Source organism: Podarcis melisellensis (assembly GCF_964234715.1).
Source record: "Podarcis melisellensis genome assembly, chromosome: 6".
Lineage (NCBI taxonomy): Eukaryota > Metazoa > Chordata > Lepidosauria > Squamata > Lacertidae > Podarcis > Podarcis melisellensis.
In genome coordinates, this window is record NC_138538.1 from 51,780,097 (window position 1) to 51,796,277 (window position 16,181).

At 43.2% G+C, this 16,181-nt stretch overlaps 1 protein-coding gene and 1 long non-coding RNA gene across 4 annotated transcripts in view; one reads left to right on the top strand and one right to left on the bottom strand.

Annotated features, from left to right (window-relative positions):
* LOC309371366 (phosphatidylinositol 3-kinase regulatory subunit gamma) overlaps positions 1 to 7,457 on the bottom strand; it is a 244,109-nt gene extending 236,652 nt beyond the window's left edge. Inside the window, exons 1-2 of one of the 3 annotated variants that reach the window (XM_081913946.1) lie at positions 7,305 to 7,457; positions 5,895 to 6,637 (exon numbers count right to left, since the gene is read on the bottom strand). In XM_081913946.1, the coding sequence (XP_081770072.1) occupies positions 5,895 to 6,213 (319 nt within the window). In that variant the 5' untranslated portion in view covers positions 6,214 to 6,637; positions 7,305 to 7,457. The remainder of the gene's footprint in view (positions 1 to 5,894; positions 6,638 to 7,304) is intronic. The other 2 variants (XM_081913944.1, XM_081913945.1) reach the window with 2 other exon arrangements.
* Positions 7,458 to 8,418: 961 nt separating this feature from the next.
* LOC309371420 lies at positions 8,419 to 15,742 on the top strand. The gene is made up of 3 exons (XR_014169092.1): positions 8,419 to 8,546; positions 13,264 to 13,348; positions 14,799 to 15,742. It is a non-coding gene; the product is annotated as an uncharacterized lncRNA (long non-coding RNA).
* The last annotated feature ends 439 nt before the right edge of the window (positions 15,743 to 16,181 follow it).

The following is a 16,181-nucleotide window of genomic DNA, read 5'->3' on the forward strand; positions in this document are numbered from 1 at the left end:
GATTACAAGTCTACCACACTTAACCACTACACCACACTGGTTCTCATACTGGAACAGGTGGGGGGGGAATACAGCCTATTTATCCACATATTTTAATATACTCAATGGCCCATCTAGCACCATACATCCTGCTGTCTATGGCAATAACTGTGTAGAACAGAAGAAAGCTACATTTTTTGATGGCCCTCAAAAGAGGAACAGGGTCCCAAACTCAGCGATCCTTTTCTAGGGAGAAAAAAATCATGACGAGAGCTCCAGTTTGAGGTCAATTTGAGGCTGTCTCCACTTTGGCTGCAGTTAGGAACCACTTTTTTCACAGTTCGATTAACAACCTCTGTGACCAATGAAGCATTAGAATTCCTCCATATGTTCACAATAGCAAAGGTATGACTCAACCAGCACCACGGCCCAAGGCAGAAAGTGTGTCAGACATATGCCGCCTTGAGCAAGGCACTGTGGGTGTGCACTGTGAGAGGGGAGCTGCTGGAGAAGTGCAATGATTCGGATGAATGGATGGCTTGAGAATTTTAATCTTTACACATTCTGATACAAGCTGACCTGATCCTCACCTTTGAAGGTTAAGGTGTGGATCAGAAAATAGCTGAACATCAAATGTTACACTTCTCTCAACACTGCAACACAGTTTTCAGCTCATGAACAATATAAAATACAGTAGTACCTCGGGTTAAGTACTTAATTCGTTCCGGAGGTCCGTACTTGACCTGAAACTGTTCTTAACCTGAAGCACCACTTTAGCTAATGGGGCCTCCTGCTGCCACTGCGCCGCTGGAGCACGATTTCTTTTCTCATCCTGAAGCAAAGTTCTTAACCTGAAGCACTATTTCTGGGTTAGCGGAGTCTGTAACCTGAAGTGTATGTAACCTGAAGCGTATGTAACCTGAAGAGTATGTAACCCGAGGTACCATTGTACATCTAAACCCGTGGATTTTGAGGTACAGTATGTTTAGAAATGCCTGTTTCTAGGGAAAAAGTTGTTCAGAAATGTGTGTTTTGAGAGAAGACACATTTAACAATATGTATTTAGATGCAAATTTTCATGTGATTTTTAATTTTTTTGTAAATTAGTGCAGAAATGCACTTATGGGTATGCATGTGAAAGTGACACAGACCAGAAATTAACTTATTTGTCCATTCCAATTCAGAGGCCCAGTCTCCTCTTTAAACTGACAAGCAGCTCTTTAAAGGAAACAATCTGCTCTGAGTTCCCTGTGTGTGTGTACAAATCAGTCAGCTCAAACAGTTAATAAGTACCAATGCTCAGAGTGAGGTATGACAAAAGCATCCAAGAACTATGAAAAATTATCATAAGCTTATATAAGTGTTTGTGGAGATGATATAGATATAAATATAGATAAATACAACTATAAATACAATAAAATCAATTTAAGTACAACAAAACCAAGTGCATGATAAAACAGCTGATGCATAATCAGCAAGAGAGTCAAAATTTTGCAGAGAGAATGAGGTGATGAAAACAAAAAGCAGTTTCACACTTCCAGTTATCCTGTCTTCCCCCTTGGCCAAAACTCTTCATAATCCTCTGCAAACTACCTTTGATCAGACAACGGCATTGTGCTTAGCAATAGGCAAGATATTAATAATACATTATAAAAGTGAAACTGTTACAGACTCCACTCTTCCCAAGGAGGAATCCATAACCTTAAAGCAGTCCATCAATTCCTGTCACCTGTCTTAGACACTCCATATTGGGCTTAGCAACCCAACAAATAAAACAGGCAATCAATTGAGCATCCTTAAATTCCCAGGCAACAACAGAGCCAGTGGCCTTGCGCTGCAATTTAGTTCTGGACCAGATGATATCTAGCTGGAAGGGGAAACATCAAGCGGACGAAGATTTGTCAACTTTAAGGAGCAGCAGTCTGACATGCACAAATTAATTAAGCTTTCCCCTTCACTTTAGTTGCACCTAAAAGAAAGTTTAATTGGCTGAATTCCAATGTATGAAGTTACTGTTAAAAGCACTAGATGAGAACCAGTACAGACACTGGCATCTATGGGCAATATTAAAATATTCACTTAATGCTACACTGAATACAACTTATTAGGTCAATATTCTGCTCTATTTAATTATTCAGCTGGGAAGCCAATACGATCCTGTCTCATTTAATACAGCATTGATGTTTTTACAAAGCAAAGTCTCTATAACAATACAATATATGTCTACTCAGAAGTAAGCCCCACTGAATTCAATGGAGCTTCCTCCCAGATCTTTCTAACTACAGGGTTAGAAAAAGAAACAGCAAAAGTGTAGTCCTGTTTAACTACTGATATTCTAATAAGAGACTTCCTGAATCTTTTTACTGACTGCAAAGGGTACCCTAAGTTTGTGGCATTGATTATTTAACAGAATTGTATACACATCAACACTTCATCTGAAAATAACTATATTAATGAATTCAGGTAGGTAGCCTGTGTTGGTCTGACGCAGTGGGGGGGGGGGATAAAAAAAAAATTGTCTAGTAGCACCTTAGAGACTAACTAAGTTTGTTCATATTCCTGAAAGCAGCATACATTAAGGACCTAATCCTGCTCTTCCGCCACGTCAACATGACTAGGAATTATCGGTTCAAGGCATACTTATTACAGGCAACAACTGATGTTTCATAAAATGACAAAGGAACACAAACCTGCTGTCCACAGTACTCCTGGCTGGACGTTGTTTAGAAAAGTCCCACCCCAAAAAAACCCTATAAGAACTCTAAAATAATTGAGCAGAAGTCAGCTTCCTCAGTAAGGAAGTGCAAAGAAGAGCAGCCTCGCCTTCCCCACTTGCAATTAAGCCCAGCTGAGCTGGCCATAGATTTAAGAACAGCAGAAACAGCTGTGAAAAGAGTTCAGTGATTTTTTTTAAAAAAAAAGTTATATCAGTTGTATGTCTTTGTTTCTCAATTTGATCCTTTTACATGGTTTTGTAAGCATTGTGGTATTTTATGCATTGTTATTTTTATTGATAATAGTTTAGTAAGTATTTATTATAATTGTTAAGAGTGAAATTCTGTTTAATTATTATTTGCTGATGTTCTGAGAGTTAATTTTACTGTGTACCATTATATTCTAATAGATGAATGAATATTTATTTGATATAAGTCGTTCCATTTTAAAGTTATTTTGTTATGATTTTTTTTATTGGATGGGATAAAGTGTGTGTTCTTTGTTGTATATTTTGTTGCTGTAAACTGCCTTGTGTTTAGTAATATAGAAAGGCGGTATACAAATTAAAAGGTAAAGGGAAGGAAATGGTTTACAGGTGTCCAAGCGACACCAAACACAGAAGTAGCCCCGAAACATCATAAATATGCAGCACCGGATTTACGTATAAGCTAAACAAGCTATAGCTTAGGGCCCCACTCTCAAACAAACAAACCAGTAATGCCCCCCTCCCATTCAGAGTCCAAGGCCAAGCAATAAATTCTTTTTAAGATTCACATCCTCAGCAATAGGGTGATTTGCCATGTGGCTAGTATACGCACCACAAATTACATGCCCAGGATGAATTTACGGTTGCAGCCCTATATCCACTTACCTGGGAAGCCTCACTGAAATCAGTGTGACTTACCTATAAGTAAACAGGTATGAGATTGTGCCATAAACCAGGTGAAGATTTGCAAAACAAGGGACAGGAAAGTTTCCTCTCTTCCAAAGTTAAACATTCTATGCCTTTGTATTCAACTCAACTCTAACGGGTTAACGTCAGCCTGGGAGTATAATGTTCATCTTTCACTCTTGTCTATATGCCTGCATAAGAAGAACAGGGCTGTGTTAACCTGAATGTGTTTCTTATATTGAGTTTTGCTTGGTCCAATAAAAGGTATTGCCTCACCGCTCTGAGTTTTTTCTTCCATGGGATCAACACAGCTGCTATGGCTCTGATTAAATACTGGAGCCGCTTCAAAATCATTAGCTCCACCAAATACTCCTGCTTAGACAGTTTCTCTGCCCTTCTGCACACTCCCCGCCTAGCAATACACACTGTACGTTTTTCATACAAAACCTAGTAGCCTGAAAGTCCATAGTCACTGCATACACACCACCACCCCTGTTCTAAAGGCTGTTTCATGTAAGATTTTAATGGGCACAAACACCTAACTTTATACACCTGCTAACATGTAGCTGAAGCACATCTATATCTACCATGGAAATTCTATGCAGGAAATAGGAGACTTTAGCTCATATTTATGTGGTGTACGTGAGTTGGGGAAGAAAAATGTGTGGGCCTTGAGTGGTTATGATGTTGCATTTTATTATACTATTGTTTTAACATATTGCTCTCCCACCCCTGGTTTGTAATCCTCTCTGGGTGTTCCGTGGGCGGAAGAGAAGGATAAATAAAATAAAAATGATACAAGCAGTTCCAAAGGATTTGGTGGGCCTGGGCCAACTGCCCATCTGTGTGCTCTGCATTATGGAGTTCACATTGGCCACAGTGTGCAGCTTACTGCCAACACATTTGCAGGAGTCTCCTAACCCTGGGTTAGACCTGGTTTACATGAGTGCAAAGAGCTAAGTGCTGAATTAACACAGACCATGCTGTCCACAAATGCCCTTAGGTAGTCCCAACTGTGTCTCTATCCACTCACTCTCTCTTCAGGTCCCTGCCACGGTGCAAGTAGCAAAAAACATGACTGAATGAATCCACAAGTTAAAACACAGACTTAGCATTACCTGATATATTTTGCAATCACATCCCCCAGCTCCAACAAAGGTAAGCAACTTGTTGCTTAACACCGAAGGCCACCCCCCCCCCGCTTTTTTTCTTTGCCACCAAACATACTCAATTTATTCCTATGGTCACAAAGGGTAAAGATGTCTGTATTGAAAAATTAAAATAAAAGCTATACCTGTCCGAAGAGAATTTACAGCTGCGTGCAGCTTTTGGAGCACAACTTGTCAATCATAATTTGGACTATACACTGAAAAAATAAAAATAATTGTGGAAACGATTTTCTCTCATGCATGTGATCTTATAGATCATTATCAATCTCATGGCTGGAATACTGATTTGAAGAGTGAGAGAATACAGCCCTCCCACACTCACACAATGGGAGCACAGCTACCCCAGGGTGAAATGTGTCTGCAAAGTCTGTACTGCCTTCAGCAACACTTGGGTCTGAAGTAGTCACCTCCCAGATTCTGTCTTCTCAAATGGCCCTCAAGATCCTCTGTAGATATTTCAAATGAAGATGCACTGCTGGCCCTTCCTTTAATTAACAGCAGACTTTTTTTAATACAAGTCATCTGGACAATTCAAAGAGATGGAACATTTCAGAATGTCAGCCTCATTTCTCATAAAAACAATTGCCAGAAGCGGCTTCCTAATCCCCCCCCCCATTCCCATCCCAGTATAAACACATTGTTCCCAACCATCAGCACAGGCATCCACATATCTGGCTAGCCATGTGACTTGCTGCTCACATGAAAATGATTACCCTGCACACAAAAAGAGACACGCCAGCTGGAAAATTGGCCTGCCCTGCTTCAAATTCCCGAGTGGTTCACACACATCACGCTCTGGGAGAACGTGGCTCTCAGACCACGCCATCCATAAACTGTAAAATCATAGGGCTTTCAAGAAAGCCTCACTTCAGTAGCAAAGCCAACATTTCAACAGGGAAAGTTTCTTGGGAACGCACATTCCCCCTACTCCCATTAATGGAGTGATGTGCACAGACAACGGAAGTCGAGCTTGAGAAAGTCCTATGAACTTCAGTGCATGGCTCAAGGCCAACTAGTTAGAGAGCACAGCCCTCTTCAGATTGCTGCAGAAGGACACACTGTTAGGAAATACTGCCATAATTCTGGAAAACAGCCTCATACAGAAACACTTCATTTGAAATATATATATATGAACTCACCCCATAAGTTACTGGAAGGTGCCCCAGTTGGCATTGGTGGCAGTGGTCTGGGCCTTGATTTAGGCGTGGCAGCCACAATCCTCACAGGACCCAAGTACTCTACGTAAGTGCCTGGGAAATCTCCCCATTCCTTGGTACGTTCATTGAAGCCATTAAGCCAGCCTTGGGGGTTTCTCTCATCCCCTTCCTTATAGTCCACACAGGCATGCCCTGCCCTGCTGACGGTGAGCAGGTCTCCGGGACAGAGAGACAGGTCTTCCTCCCGATCCTTCTTATATTCATAAAGAGCACGGTACTGCAATCCATCCACGGAGGCCATGGCTAGAAAGCTGGGAGGCTCCCGAGTTACATCAAAAACTTGACAGTCATGTGCATCCTCACAGGCATTGGGAGAAGATGGAAGGAGGTAACTAGGGGCTGGGATAGAGAACTGCAGTTGCCTGGGTTTTTAAAAGCAAAAACTTGTAGCCCTTCCACTGGCTCCCCCTGGTTTCAACTCCCTGAGCACAAGTCCTTGTTTCATAAAGGAATGATGTCAGAAGCAAGCAAACCCTGTGGGCTCAACCGTCTGCAAAACTCAGGCCATCAATCTGCGGTCATCTTTACAAGTACCGCCAGTTTCCAGCTGAACAACTTAATGAGGCAGAGAACCAAAAAAACGGCAGGTCTCCTCCTCTCTCTGTTCAGGCAGTTGCAGATTCCAAGTCTGGTATCAACAGCAGATTCCTTGGCAGCGCCTTCTGCTGTAAGAGTAAGACAGTGACATTAATGATTTCATAAAGACACGGAGTTGCCAGCTTTTCAGTCAGTCTCTGTAGCTGTGCCTTTTAAGGATGGCTTCATGAGGATCTCCCGAAAATAATTTTTTCTCCACACCAGGCTGTGAAAAGCCAGATGAAGCTGCTGTTAAAGGCACATGAGAAGGATGGTCCCCTCTCTTAACACCTGTTTCTGGCCAGCTGGTAACCTTGTAAGGGTGCAAATGCATTTTCCCGCCTCTGACCCAACCCCCAAAAGCTCAGCGTGCTTGAGAGAAGAACCTACAATCACCGAAGAGCAAGCAGAGAAGGTCTTTCGAAATAAACCCCAGAAAGAAGCTCCCCCACCCCAACCAACACCTCCACAGGTTTATTGGACCACAGCCCAAACAAGGGTCCCATAGAACAAACTCAAATGGTAACATCTCGCAGCATTTTAACTGGGAGGCCAGAGAAAAACACAAATCTATCCTGCGCAAATGAGGCTACTACGCGGAGCATGCAAACCTCAGTCCAGGGACTCATTCAACGAAAGTTTCCACCCTCCCAAATCGCCTGAGCGCAGCCTGTTTAAGCAACAGAAAGGAGCAAGATGCGGCGCGCGCGCGGGGGGCGTGCATTTTAAAGCATACTCTTCTACCCATCCACTTACAGGCAACTCTCCACTAAAGCCTCTGGGAACCGGAACCCCTCTAGTTCCAGGCGTGTCACCTGTTACAACTTGGCCCGCTGCCGCAACCTGAAGGGAAGGGCAGAGGGGACAAAAAGCAGGCGCGCTTCCCGACCGCGGACTGCGCCCGGCGTCCCGCCCGCAATCTCTGGATTGCAAAAGGCAGCGGGGGAGCGGGAGGGGGAAGAAGGGTGGGGCCCAAAGTTGCCGGCGGGCAGCTCCTCTTTCTCCGCCCCCCGTTTCTATGCATAGCAATTCCGAGGCAGTTGTATCAACCGGACGCTGTGCATCACCACCGCCATCCTCCGCCCGCCTGAAAACAATTTTACACCCCTGCACTGCTGAGCAGGATTTATTTGGTGATGTCAGCAGACACACCTCTCGGTTGCCTGAAATGTAGAGAGCCCAGGCAGCTCTGCAGTGGCGGGAGAAGGGAGGAAGGAAAGAAAATGGGAGTAAGGAAAAAGGAGGTTTGTGTGGTGACATGACGTCTCAAGCTGGGAAAGAGAATGGGAGAAAAGGGAGGGAAGGAAGGACGTGCATCGGACAGACGTATGAATTCGCTGCCCCGAGCGCAAGGGGATAGCTACGAAGTGGACGTGGGGAGCGAACCGTCCGCATCCCGTGGAACAAAAGTGCTTTGCTCAGCTGCGCGGAAGAGGGCGCTCTAGGGGCAGGAAGCCACGCGGCAATGGGGGTTATTCTAGGCATAGTTGCTTGGGAGTAAAAGCAGCGATTCGGCGGACGCAGCGGCAGCCTGCACGCTCCGCAGCCCGTGGGCGATATTAGCTGTATTTGTGCACAGTCGCGTCTGGGAAACTTGACCCTTCCATTCCGGGAACTCGTGAACGGGTGTTATAAGAGACATGTGCACGTGTGCATGCCGCACTGCTGTAGGAAGTGACGGCGAATAGGAATGCAGCAGCAACCGAGTTTGCTATTTAAAAATGTATGGCTTCTCCCTTAAGTCGGGCTTCAGTGCTTAACTCTCAAGGAAGCGTGCAGAGGATTGCCGCAACCCCAAGGGTTGCAACCTATTTGCATAAGATTGGGTATGTTTACCCCAGATAGGAAGCGGGAGCTGAACGGCCTCCCGGCAGCAGCCCTCCTGCATTGCAGATCTTGCACGGAGGAGCAGGGGGTTGGGCTAGATGACCCTGCAAGATCCCTTCCACTTCTACGAGTCTGTCTTTGGGCTCCTGTAATACAATTCTCACTGGGCAGGTTTGTCACTTTCCTCGGAGCCTTTTAATGTTTGTTTGTCACGCCGCTGCATCTTAGCAGAAAATGCTGAGGGGGTGGGGCGGGATGACTACCGTGGAATCGTACATGGTTGTGCTTTTGGAGAAATTCCCCGATCAACAGTCCTGAACAAGCTGTAGGCACCGAGAGCACATCCCCAGTCACTTATTGGTCAGTGCCCCTTTTTATCTCAATGCAGGGATGACTAACCTGCAGCTCCCTGGATACTTCTGGTATCCTTTCCCATCAGCTCCACCCATCATGGCTATTGGGCCAGGGATAATGGGCAACATCTGGAGGACCATAGGTTCCCCCCTCTGCAGTGGGAAAGGAAAGAAGGCTGGATGGAACCAACAATACTTGCCCCGTTTGCTGGCAGGGCTTTGCCCACATCACTGCCTGCACACACACCCAGCCTTACTTTCTTATAATAAAAGTAAGACCTTGAAAATCAGTAACTTAGAAAACTAAATTTAAAAGCATACTTCTCTGCGGATTTAGATGACAGATTGTAGCTACTTCCCTCTTCCTCTTTAGCTGCACAATTTGGCAGTGGGAAAGGAATGAGTTCTTTTACATTTCAGCATATGAGTAAAATTAACAAAGTTGACTGCACTATTCTCATTCTGAAGGAGGCAACCATTCAGATCCAAGCAGCCTGCACTTGTATTGCTTCCAGCTCAACCCTGCCACTGTGCAACTGTTGAACAAGCTTGAAAATAATACTAACTGGAATGAATTGGACATGGGTGCCAGGGAGGTCTTGCTTTGGCCAGTGATGTGGAATTTGGGACCCTTCAGATGGACTACATTTCCTCCCACTTTTGCTGATGTTTGACATTGCAGCTTGAAACCTCTGAGCAGCTTTATTTATTGACATGTGGTTTTTTTTTCTGAATTAGAATGCAGGTGGTAGAGAAAGGAAGGATGAATGAGCACACATTTGCCATCCCCACCAATCCAATCCCACCCCCTTTAGTCTTTTTACTGTCAGACCCTTGACAAGGACCTTTATTATTATTATTTTAAATTCTGGTTGAGAAAGAAAGACCTGAGCAAGAAGAGATTATGGTGTCAATTAATCCCAGGGGCTCCTTACAACTGAATAATGTTGGAACTGAAAGAGTAATTTTCAGTGCCAGCATGTCTTTTAACAACTTAACATTTGGAATAACAAATGAGACATCCCTTGTATTTCCATACGTTATAGTTGGACAGAATGAACAAAGACTTACTGGATTTAAACTGCCATGAAAAAACAAAACAAAAGCCAACAACCCAATTTATTTTGCAACGTGCCAGCTAGAGAGAAAATTGCCCATGTCTCATTTTCACTGTGATGAATTTCCAGACTGATGGACAGTACAGAAAAGGTCTAACACCTAAGCCGCTTTCACTTGCTATATCTACACTGCACAGATAGGCTTTTCTTACTCGGATATCCACACTCAGCACGTGGAAGCCAGAGGGAAGGGATGATTGGGGAGCCATGTAGTACTCCCACCCAATGGTCCCTGTGTTGTAAGCTGGAAGAGTAAGGGCCTGCTGGAAGACGAGTCCAGATTTTGAAGCAGTGATGAGGAATAGCAACATGGAGGTCAAACTTTGCCTCCAGTTTAGTTTTCCGAACTCTGAAAAATCTGACAGCCTTTTTAGGTTACACTCCTGCTGTCATTCTTTCAGTATTGTTAATTGTGTGCTCATGTTTAGAAAAACCCTTTCTGCTTTTCTCCACTTTCGTCTTTGCTCAGACTCCCAGTGCATGGTGGGTTTTTGCTCTTAAGAACAGAACCACTTTGCCATCCTAGCTCATGTACATTTGACTTTAGGACACACTGGGCATCATGGAATTGGTAAAATGGCAGGATTATGGTGTGGCGTTACAGAAAAAGGGCAAAATACCGCACAAATACAGCTGGTTTGGTACAAAGCGGTGAAAGTATTGCAAGATTGCAGATGCTGAGAGTAATACAGCATTCTCATTAAATTTAATTTGAGGCAGCAATCAGTACTTCCTGGTCTAGATTAAACTCGTAGTAGATTCAGGAAAACAAGCATTTCGGAACACGCACAGTCATAACATGGTGGATTGGGGGGCGGCTTGTGTCAGGTGTCAATATTTGGGGGCACCTGCCAAGGTCCATTACTGTAGTAGTGGGCACTGATAACCCCCCCAATCTCCACATGGAGCTGGGAATGGCTCCCATCTGAAACCCTGGAGACCCATAGCCAGCTAGTGTAGAGTCTAGACAATACAGACCTAGATGGAAGTATCTGATTCAGTACAGTGGTACCTCTAGTTACGAACTTAATTTGTTCTGGAGGTCCATTCTTAACCTGAAACTGTTCTTAATCTGAGGTACCACTTTACCTAATGGGGCCTCCCACTGCTGCCGTGCCACCGGCGCGTGATTTCTGTTCTCATCCTGAGGTAAAGTTCTTAATCCGAGGTACTACTTCCAGGTTAGCGGAGTCTGTAACCTGAAGTGCCTGTAACCCGAGGTGTTTGTAACCCAAGGTACCACTGTAGAAGGCAGCTTCCTATATGCCTAACCTGCACACAGGTGTTGTGCTACACTAGGTGGTACACCAACTCCCTCTACCCATACCCTTTCCAGAAACCTGCAAGAGCTAACAACTTCTGGTAAAATTGTATTTGGGGCAATGGTTTATTAATCAAGAGGTGTCTGGTACAGTGGTACCTCGGGTTACAAACACCTTGTGTTACAAACACTTCGGGTTACAGACTCCGCTAACCCGGAAGTAGGACCTCGGATTAAGAACTTTGCCCCAGGATGAGAACAGAAATCGCATGGTGGCAGCATGGTGGTGGCAGCGGGAGGTCCTACTAGCAAAAGTGGTACCTCAGGTTAAGAACGGTTTCAGGTTAAGAACAGACCTCTGGAACGAATTAAGTTTGTAACCAGAGGTACCACTGTAATTACGATTTTTATCTTAATATAGCTTTTGATAAGCCATTGCTCTTAAAACCAGCATTGGCCCAGAGAAGAAGGCCTCATTTATTTGTGTTTCATTTTCCTTCAGCCTTGAGTTAATTAGGTATATTCATCTTTACAGCTCCTTCACCTGGTGTGGAGGGCCCTTTTCCTCTTGAAAGCGAAGCGATGTTAAAGTTGCTACTTATTTATTAGCACTCCCGACCAGAGCAGAGTGTACCAGAATGGGATGAAATTACCCAGAGGTCTGGTGTGATAGTGAATCTTCTAAGGAACATTAAGTGTATCTTAGCAACCACATGCATCAAGGTTTGCAATCCCAGAGCAGGTATTAGCACCATATTAGATGTACCTATTACTGGAAGGCCCATCCTGTTGTAAGAGCAGCTCACTCCTTGACTGAGAGGAGTCAAGGAAGGGACAGTGAGTCCTTCCTCCAGTGCCAAATTGCACAACCAGTTTTTATGGTTGTGGTTATTTGTGGTTATTTAAGTGAAGGGAACCAAAAAAATATAGTCCAAAGTCATTTCAACAAAGAACAGCATTCCAATGCTGGCACATAGTGTAATAGGCATATATACTAAACACACTGTCCTGTGGACCAAATGACATCTTTTAAGTGGAGTCTTAAATGTATGCCATAGGATTTAACACAGCTCTCCTATGCACAGTGCAGGAGATTTTAATATTGTATTTTAAAATTCAATTTTAATATTGCATTGTATTTTAATATTTTGCTGGGAGCTGCCCAGAGCGGCTTGGGAAACCCAGCCAGATGGGCAGGGTATGAATAACAAATTATTATTATTATTATTATTATTATTATTATTATTATTATTATTATTTAGCTGCATGCATTGACATGCATCCTCTGTTTATTTATTATAGGCTTTATTCTTCATTTCTATACGAAATGCTATTCATCATTTGAGACTAGCAATTTATTTATCAAATATTCTGTTACTGGTGATCATCCATTCCTTGTGGTATCAAAATCCACAGTTATTCTTTTTATGTGATTAGCTTGCCTAACAACTACTGATTCCTGATCTTAGTAAGTAATTGTGTTTTCCTTTCTTTTCAAATTCATTCTTTCATGCTTTTTGCTGGAGTTGAAATATATAATATTGTCTCTTAATCATGAATATGTCTGATGGGTTTTAGAAAGCTACAGGGTTCAATAAGCCAATGAATGTAAAGGTAGGAAATGTAAATGTAGGAAAAAGAGTTCATTAGTCATGCCTACCACCATTATTTACTAGCCTTCTTATTACCACCTGTGGATATATATTTTTAATATTCCCATGTAGATAAATGTCATTTTGATGCCATTTAATACTAATTTTGAAGCTATTTGAAACCCAAGAACCCTTACTGATCCAAAAAAATGCAACATCTCTTCTGGCATATTTTGTTGCCTATCACTGCTGCACTTGATTTTGTATGGTTCCTCAAATTGTTATATATAACCTTTGACAACAGTATATTTTTCTTCTTAATATGCCAATCTTTGAAATTCAATTTCCCCTCCAATTAATGACATATTTTTTGTTTAGCACAGTATGACCTAACCTTCAAATACTGCAAAAAGGAGAGTTTCTCTTTCATTATATCTGAACAGTAGGAGTAGGCAACAGACAGATTGTGAAAGTGGGCTGCAAGTAATCCCTGTAACCCCATGAGTGGCTTAGTTGTCTATCAGAACTGATTTCTGGAACATTACTTTTCATCTCTTTCATTAGGAACAAATTAGGAAGCACCTGGACCGCGTAAGCTGCCTTAAGGCACCTGGCAGAGATGCCAACTTGAATAAAATATGGGCAGCAGGTAAGTCCCACCCCACAGAATCGATCACATGATGTGGTGTACACACACCATTTGAATGGCAAGCATAGGCGCCAACTCCATGGGGCTTGAGGGGGCCCGAGCCCCCTCAAAAATTCGTTTGGGGGGGCTCCGCCCCCCCAATAATCTCCGGCGCCCCTCCAGCAGAGCGCCATCGCCGCCCCTCCCCCAGCCCAAAATGCACAGGGAGGGGCGGGCTGCATGCCTCCTGCCCTCCCTCCCGAGCAAAAGCTCCACCCAATTTCCTTTGGAGCTGATTAATAGGCGCAGCACGCTCTCCCCTATTCGCTCACGAGGAGGCGGCGCCACTTTATTTGCATATTCATGAGCTTATTTATTATTCATGAGCTTTCCCGGGCCCCCCCAATATTTTTTATAAGTCCGCGTCCCTGATGGCAAGGCCCATCAACTTGGGGAGGGGGCGGGACACAGCCACCTCATATATTTTATGAGGTGGCAAAGCCCCCTTGGCCCCGAGAAGAAGAAGAAAAGTTTGGTTTTGATATCCTGCCTTTCACTCCCTTTAAGGAGTCTCAAAGCAGCTAACAATCTCCTTTCCCTTCCTCCCCCACAACAGACACTCTGTGAGGTGAGTGGGGCTGAGAGACTTCAGAGAAGTGTGACTGGCCCAAGGTCACCCAGCAGCTGCATGTGGAGGAGCGGAGACGCGAACCCGGTTCACCAGATTACAAGACTGCCGCTCTTAACCACTACACCACACTGGTGTGTGTGCCCTAGGAGCTGGCTCCTACGGCACCTTGAGGGAGTGTGAATATAAATGAATATACAGTGGTACCTCAGGTTACATACGCTTCAGGTTACATATGCTTCAGGTTACAGACTCTGCTAACCCAGAAATAGTGCTTCAGGTTAAGAACTTTGCTTCAGGATGAGAACAGAAATTGTGCTCCGGCGGCGCAGCGGCAGCAGGAGGCCCCATTAGCTAAAGTGGTGCTTCAGGTTAAGAACAGTTTCAGGTTAAGAACAGACCTCCGGAACGAATTAAGTACTTAACCCGAGGTACCACTGTACTGATACTACACATCAAGTCTATTTCTATTATAATAAGAGCTAGGAACAAAAGTTCCAGGTCTCTGGTTTATTATGTGGCACCTGATTATGGCTGTTGGTTGTGATCAAGCTGCACATTTCAGGCTGGCACAAAATGTTCCGATTTAAGTCGTTCCTGTGGCTTACATTAGTGGGTATTCAGAATCTGTAGAGAAAATGGGAGAATAATCCTCTAGCCTCTTTAAAGAAGATTCATCTATCGTTTTGCATTCATGTGGAGTTTCTCTTGTTCAGACTGGTGCTTGGCTTGCAACTGATTAAGCTCTCAGGCATCCTGGGTAAGAGGAGCTGCTTTAATGCCATAGCAAATACAATTCTGTTGGCTTCTCCTTCGGAGCTTTTGTTCCCTTTTTCAATTCAGAGATATGGCAGGTAGATTAAAGTGTTCTTTCAGAAATCATCTTCAGACACTCAGAATGACAGGAGAGAACAGTGGCTCTTAGGCAACAGTTTCCTCCAAAGTGTCCTGATATTGCAAATGATGACCATGAGGGACACTTTGTTCCACACACACCCTTGTCTCCTTGTATCTGTGGATGCAGTTTAGACCAACAGAGCATGTAAATTAACCTGTAAGTTGTCACTTTGAAAACAAACGTAAAGGTACTTATTTTTAAATGGTCAAATTTAAATGTGACTTTTGCTATTATTTGTGTCATCATAACTAACAAGCTGCATAGCTAAATGTTCAGAGACAAGAGCAGAATATGAACGTATTTGCACCACATGGATATCATGAAAGTTGTCAAAATGGCTGGCCCAAGATATTTTGCCGCCTGGGGTGAAGAACAAAATGGTGTGCTCCTTCCCATTCCATGCACAAAAAGCTGACTGGACTGGCAACAACAAAGAGATAAAGATTTCTGAATATTTTGACAAAGTTGTGTCGAAGCATAAATACAAAATTATTCCAGATATGAAATGATATATAGTGAAATGTATTGCTTAGATTGGTGGCCATAAGTAAAATGTATTTTACTTATTTAGAATTTATAGGAAGGAGGGGGAGGAAAGGACTGAAGAGAAAATAAAATAAAATATGTACTTCATGCATACCAGGCCATGCTGTAAACTATGTGTACTGTACTACCATAGGCCTCATTATTTGTGTAATCAATAAAGTCACACCAGACTGCATGAAAATTGTTGTGCTCCTTTTGCCCTCTTGCTATTTTTAATTTTGTGTCAGTTTTTCCAATAATGCTGTTTGCCAAATTGCATGATACCATTGGCCCCTAGTTAATAATTGTGATGATTTCCATGTCCTAGCAATAGTTGTTCTTGCAGAGGCTAATAGATGTGTTATGAATTATTTTTTTCTAATTTGCAACAGGCGAGCACACAGTTTCCTTACTTCATTCCTGTGATGTGACTGGGATGAATTACTTGCTTTAAAAAAAGAAAAGATATTTGCATTATAAGTAATATGTTAACAAGATATTTGGTTATGCAATGTAGGTGTATGCTTCTTGAAATCTGTCTTTCAATTTAGCTCGGGGACACTTAACAGCCAAGAAGCCTAGCACTCTGTAGGTGCTGAACAAATGTTTAGCTGTCGCAGTCAAAACACCTTGTCTGCTCAAGCTGTACTGCAAGCTATTTATTTCATTTTGGTGTTTTAATAATTAATAAAGTATTGCTTCTGCAACTGCTTTACTTCTCAAGATGTTACAGATCCATAGCAAAGCTGTTCAAGGGAAAATCCATGGTTGTATAAATGCAGTTCATCTGGGACAAGATGGTA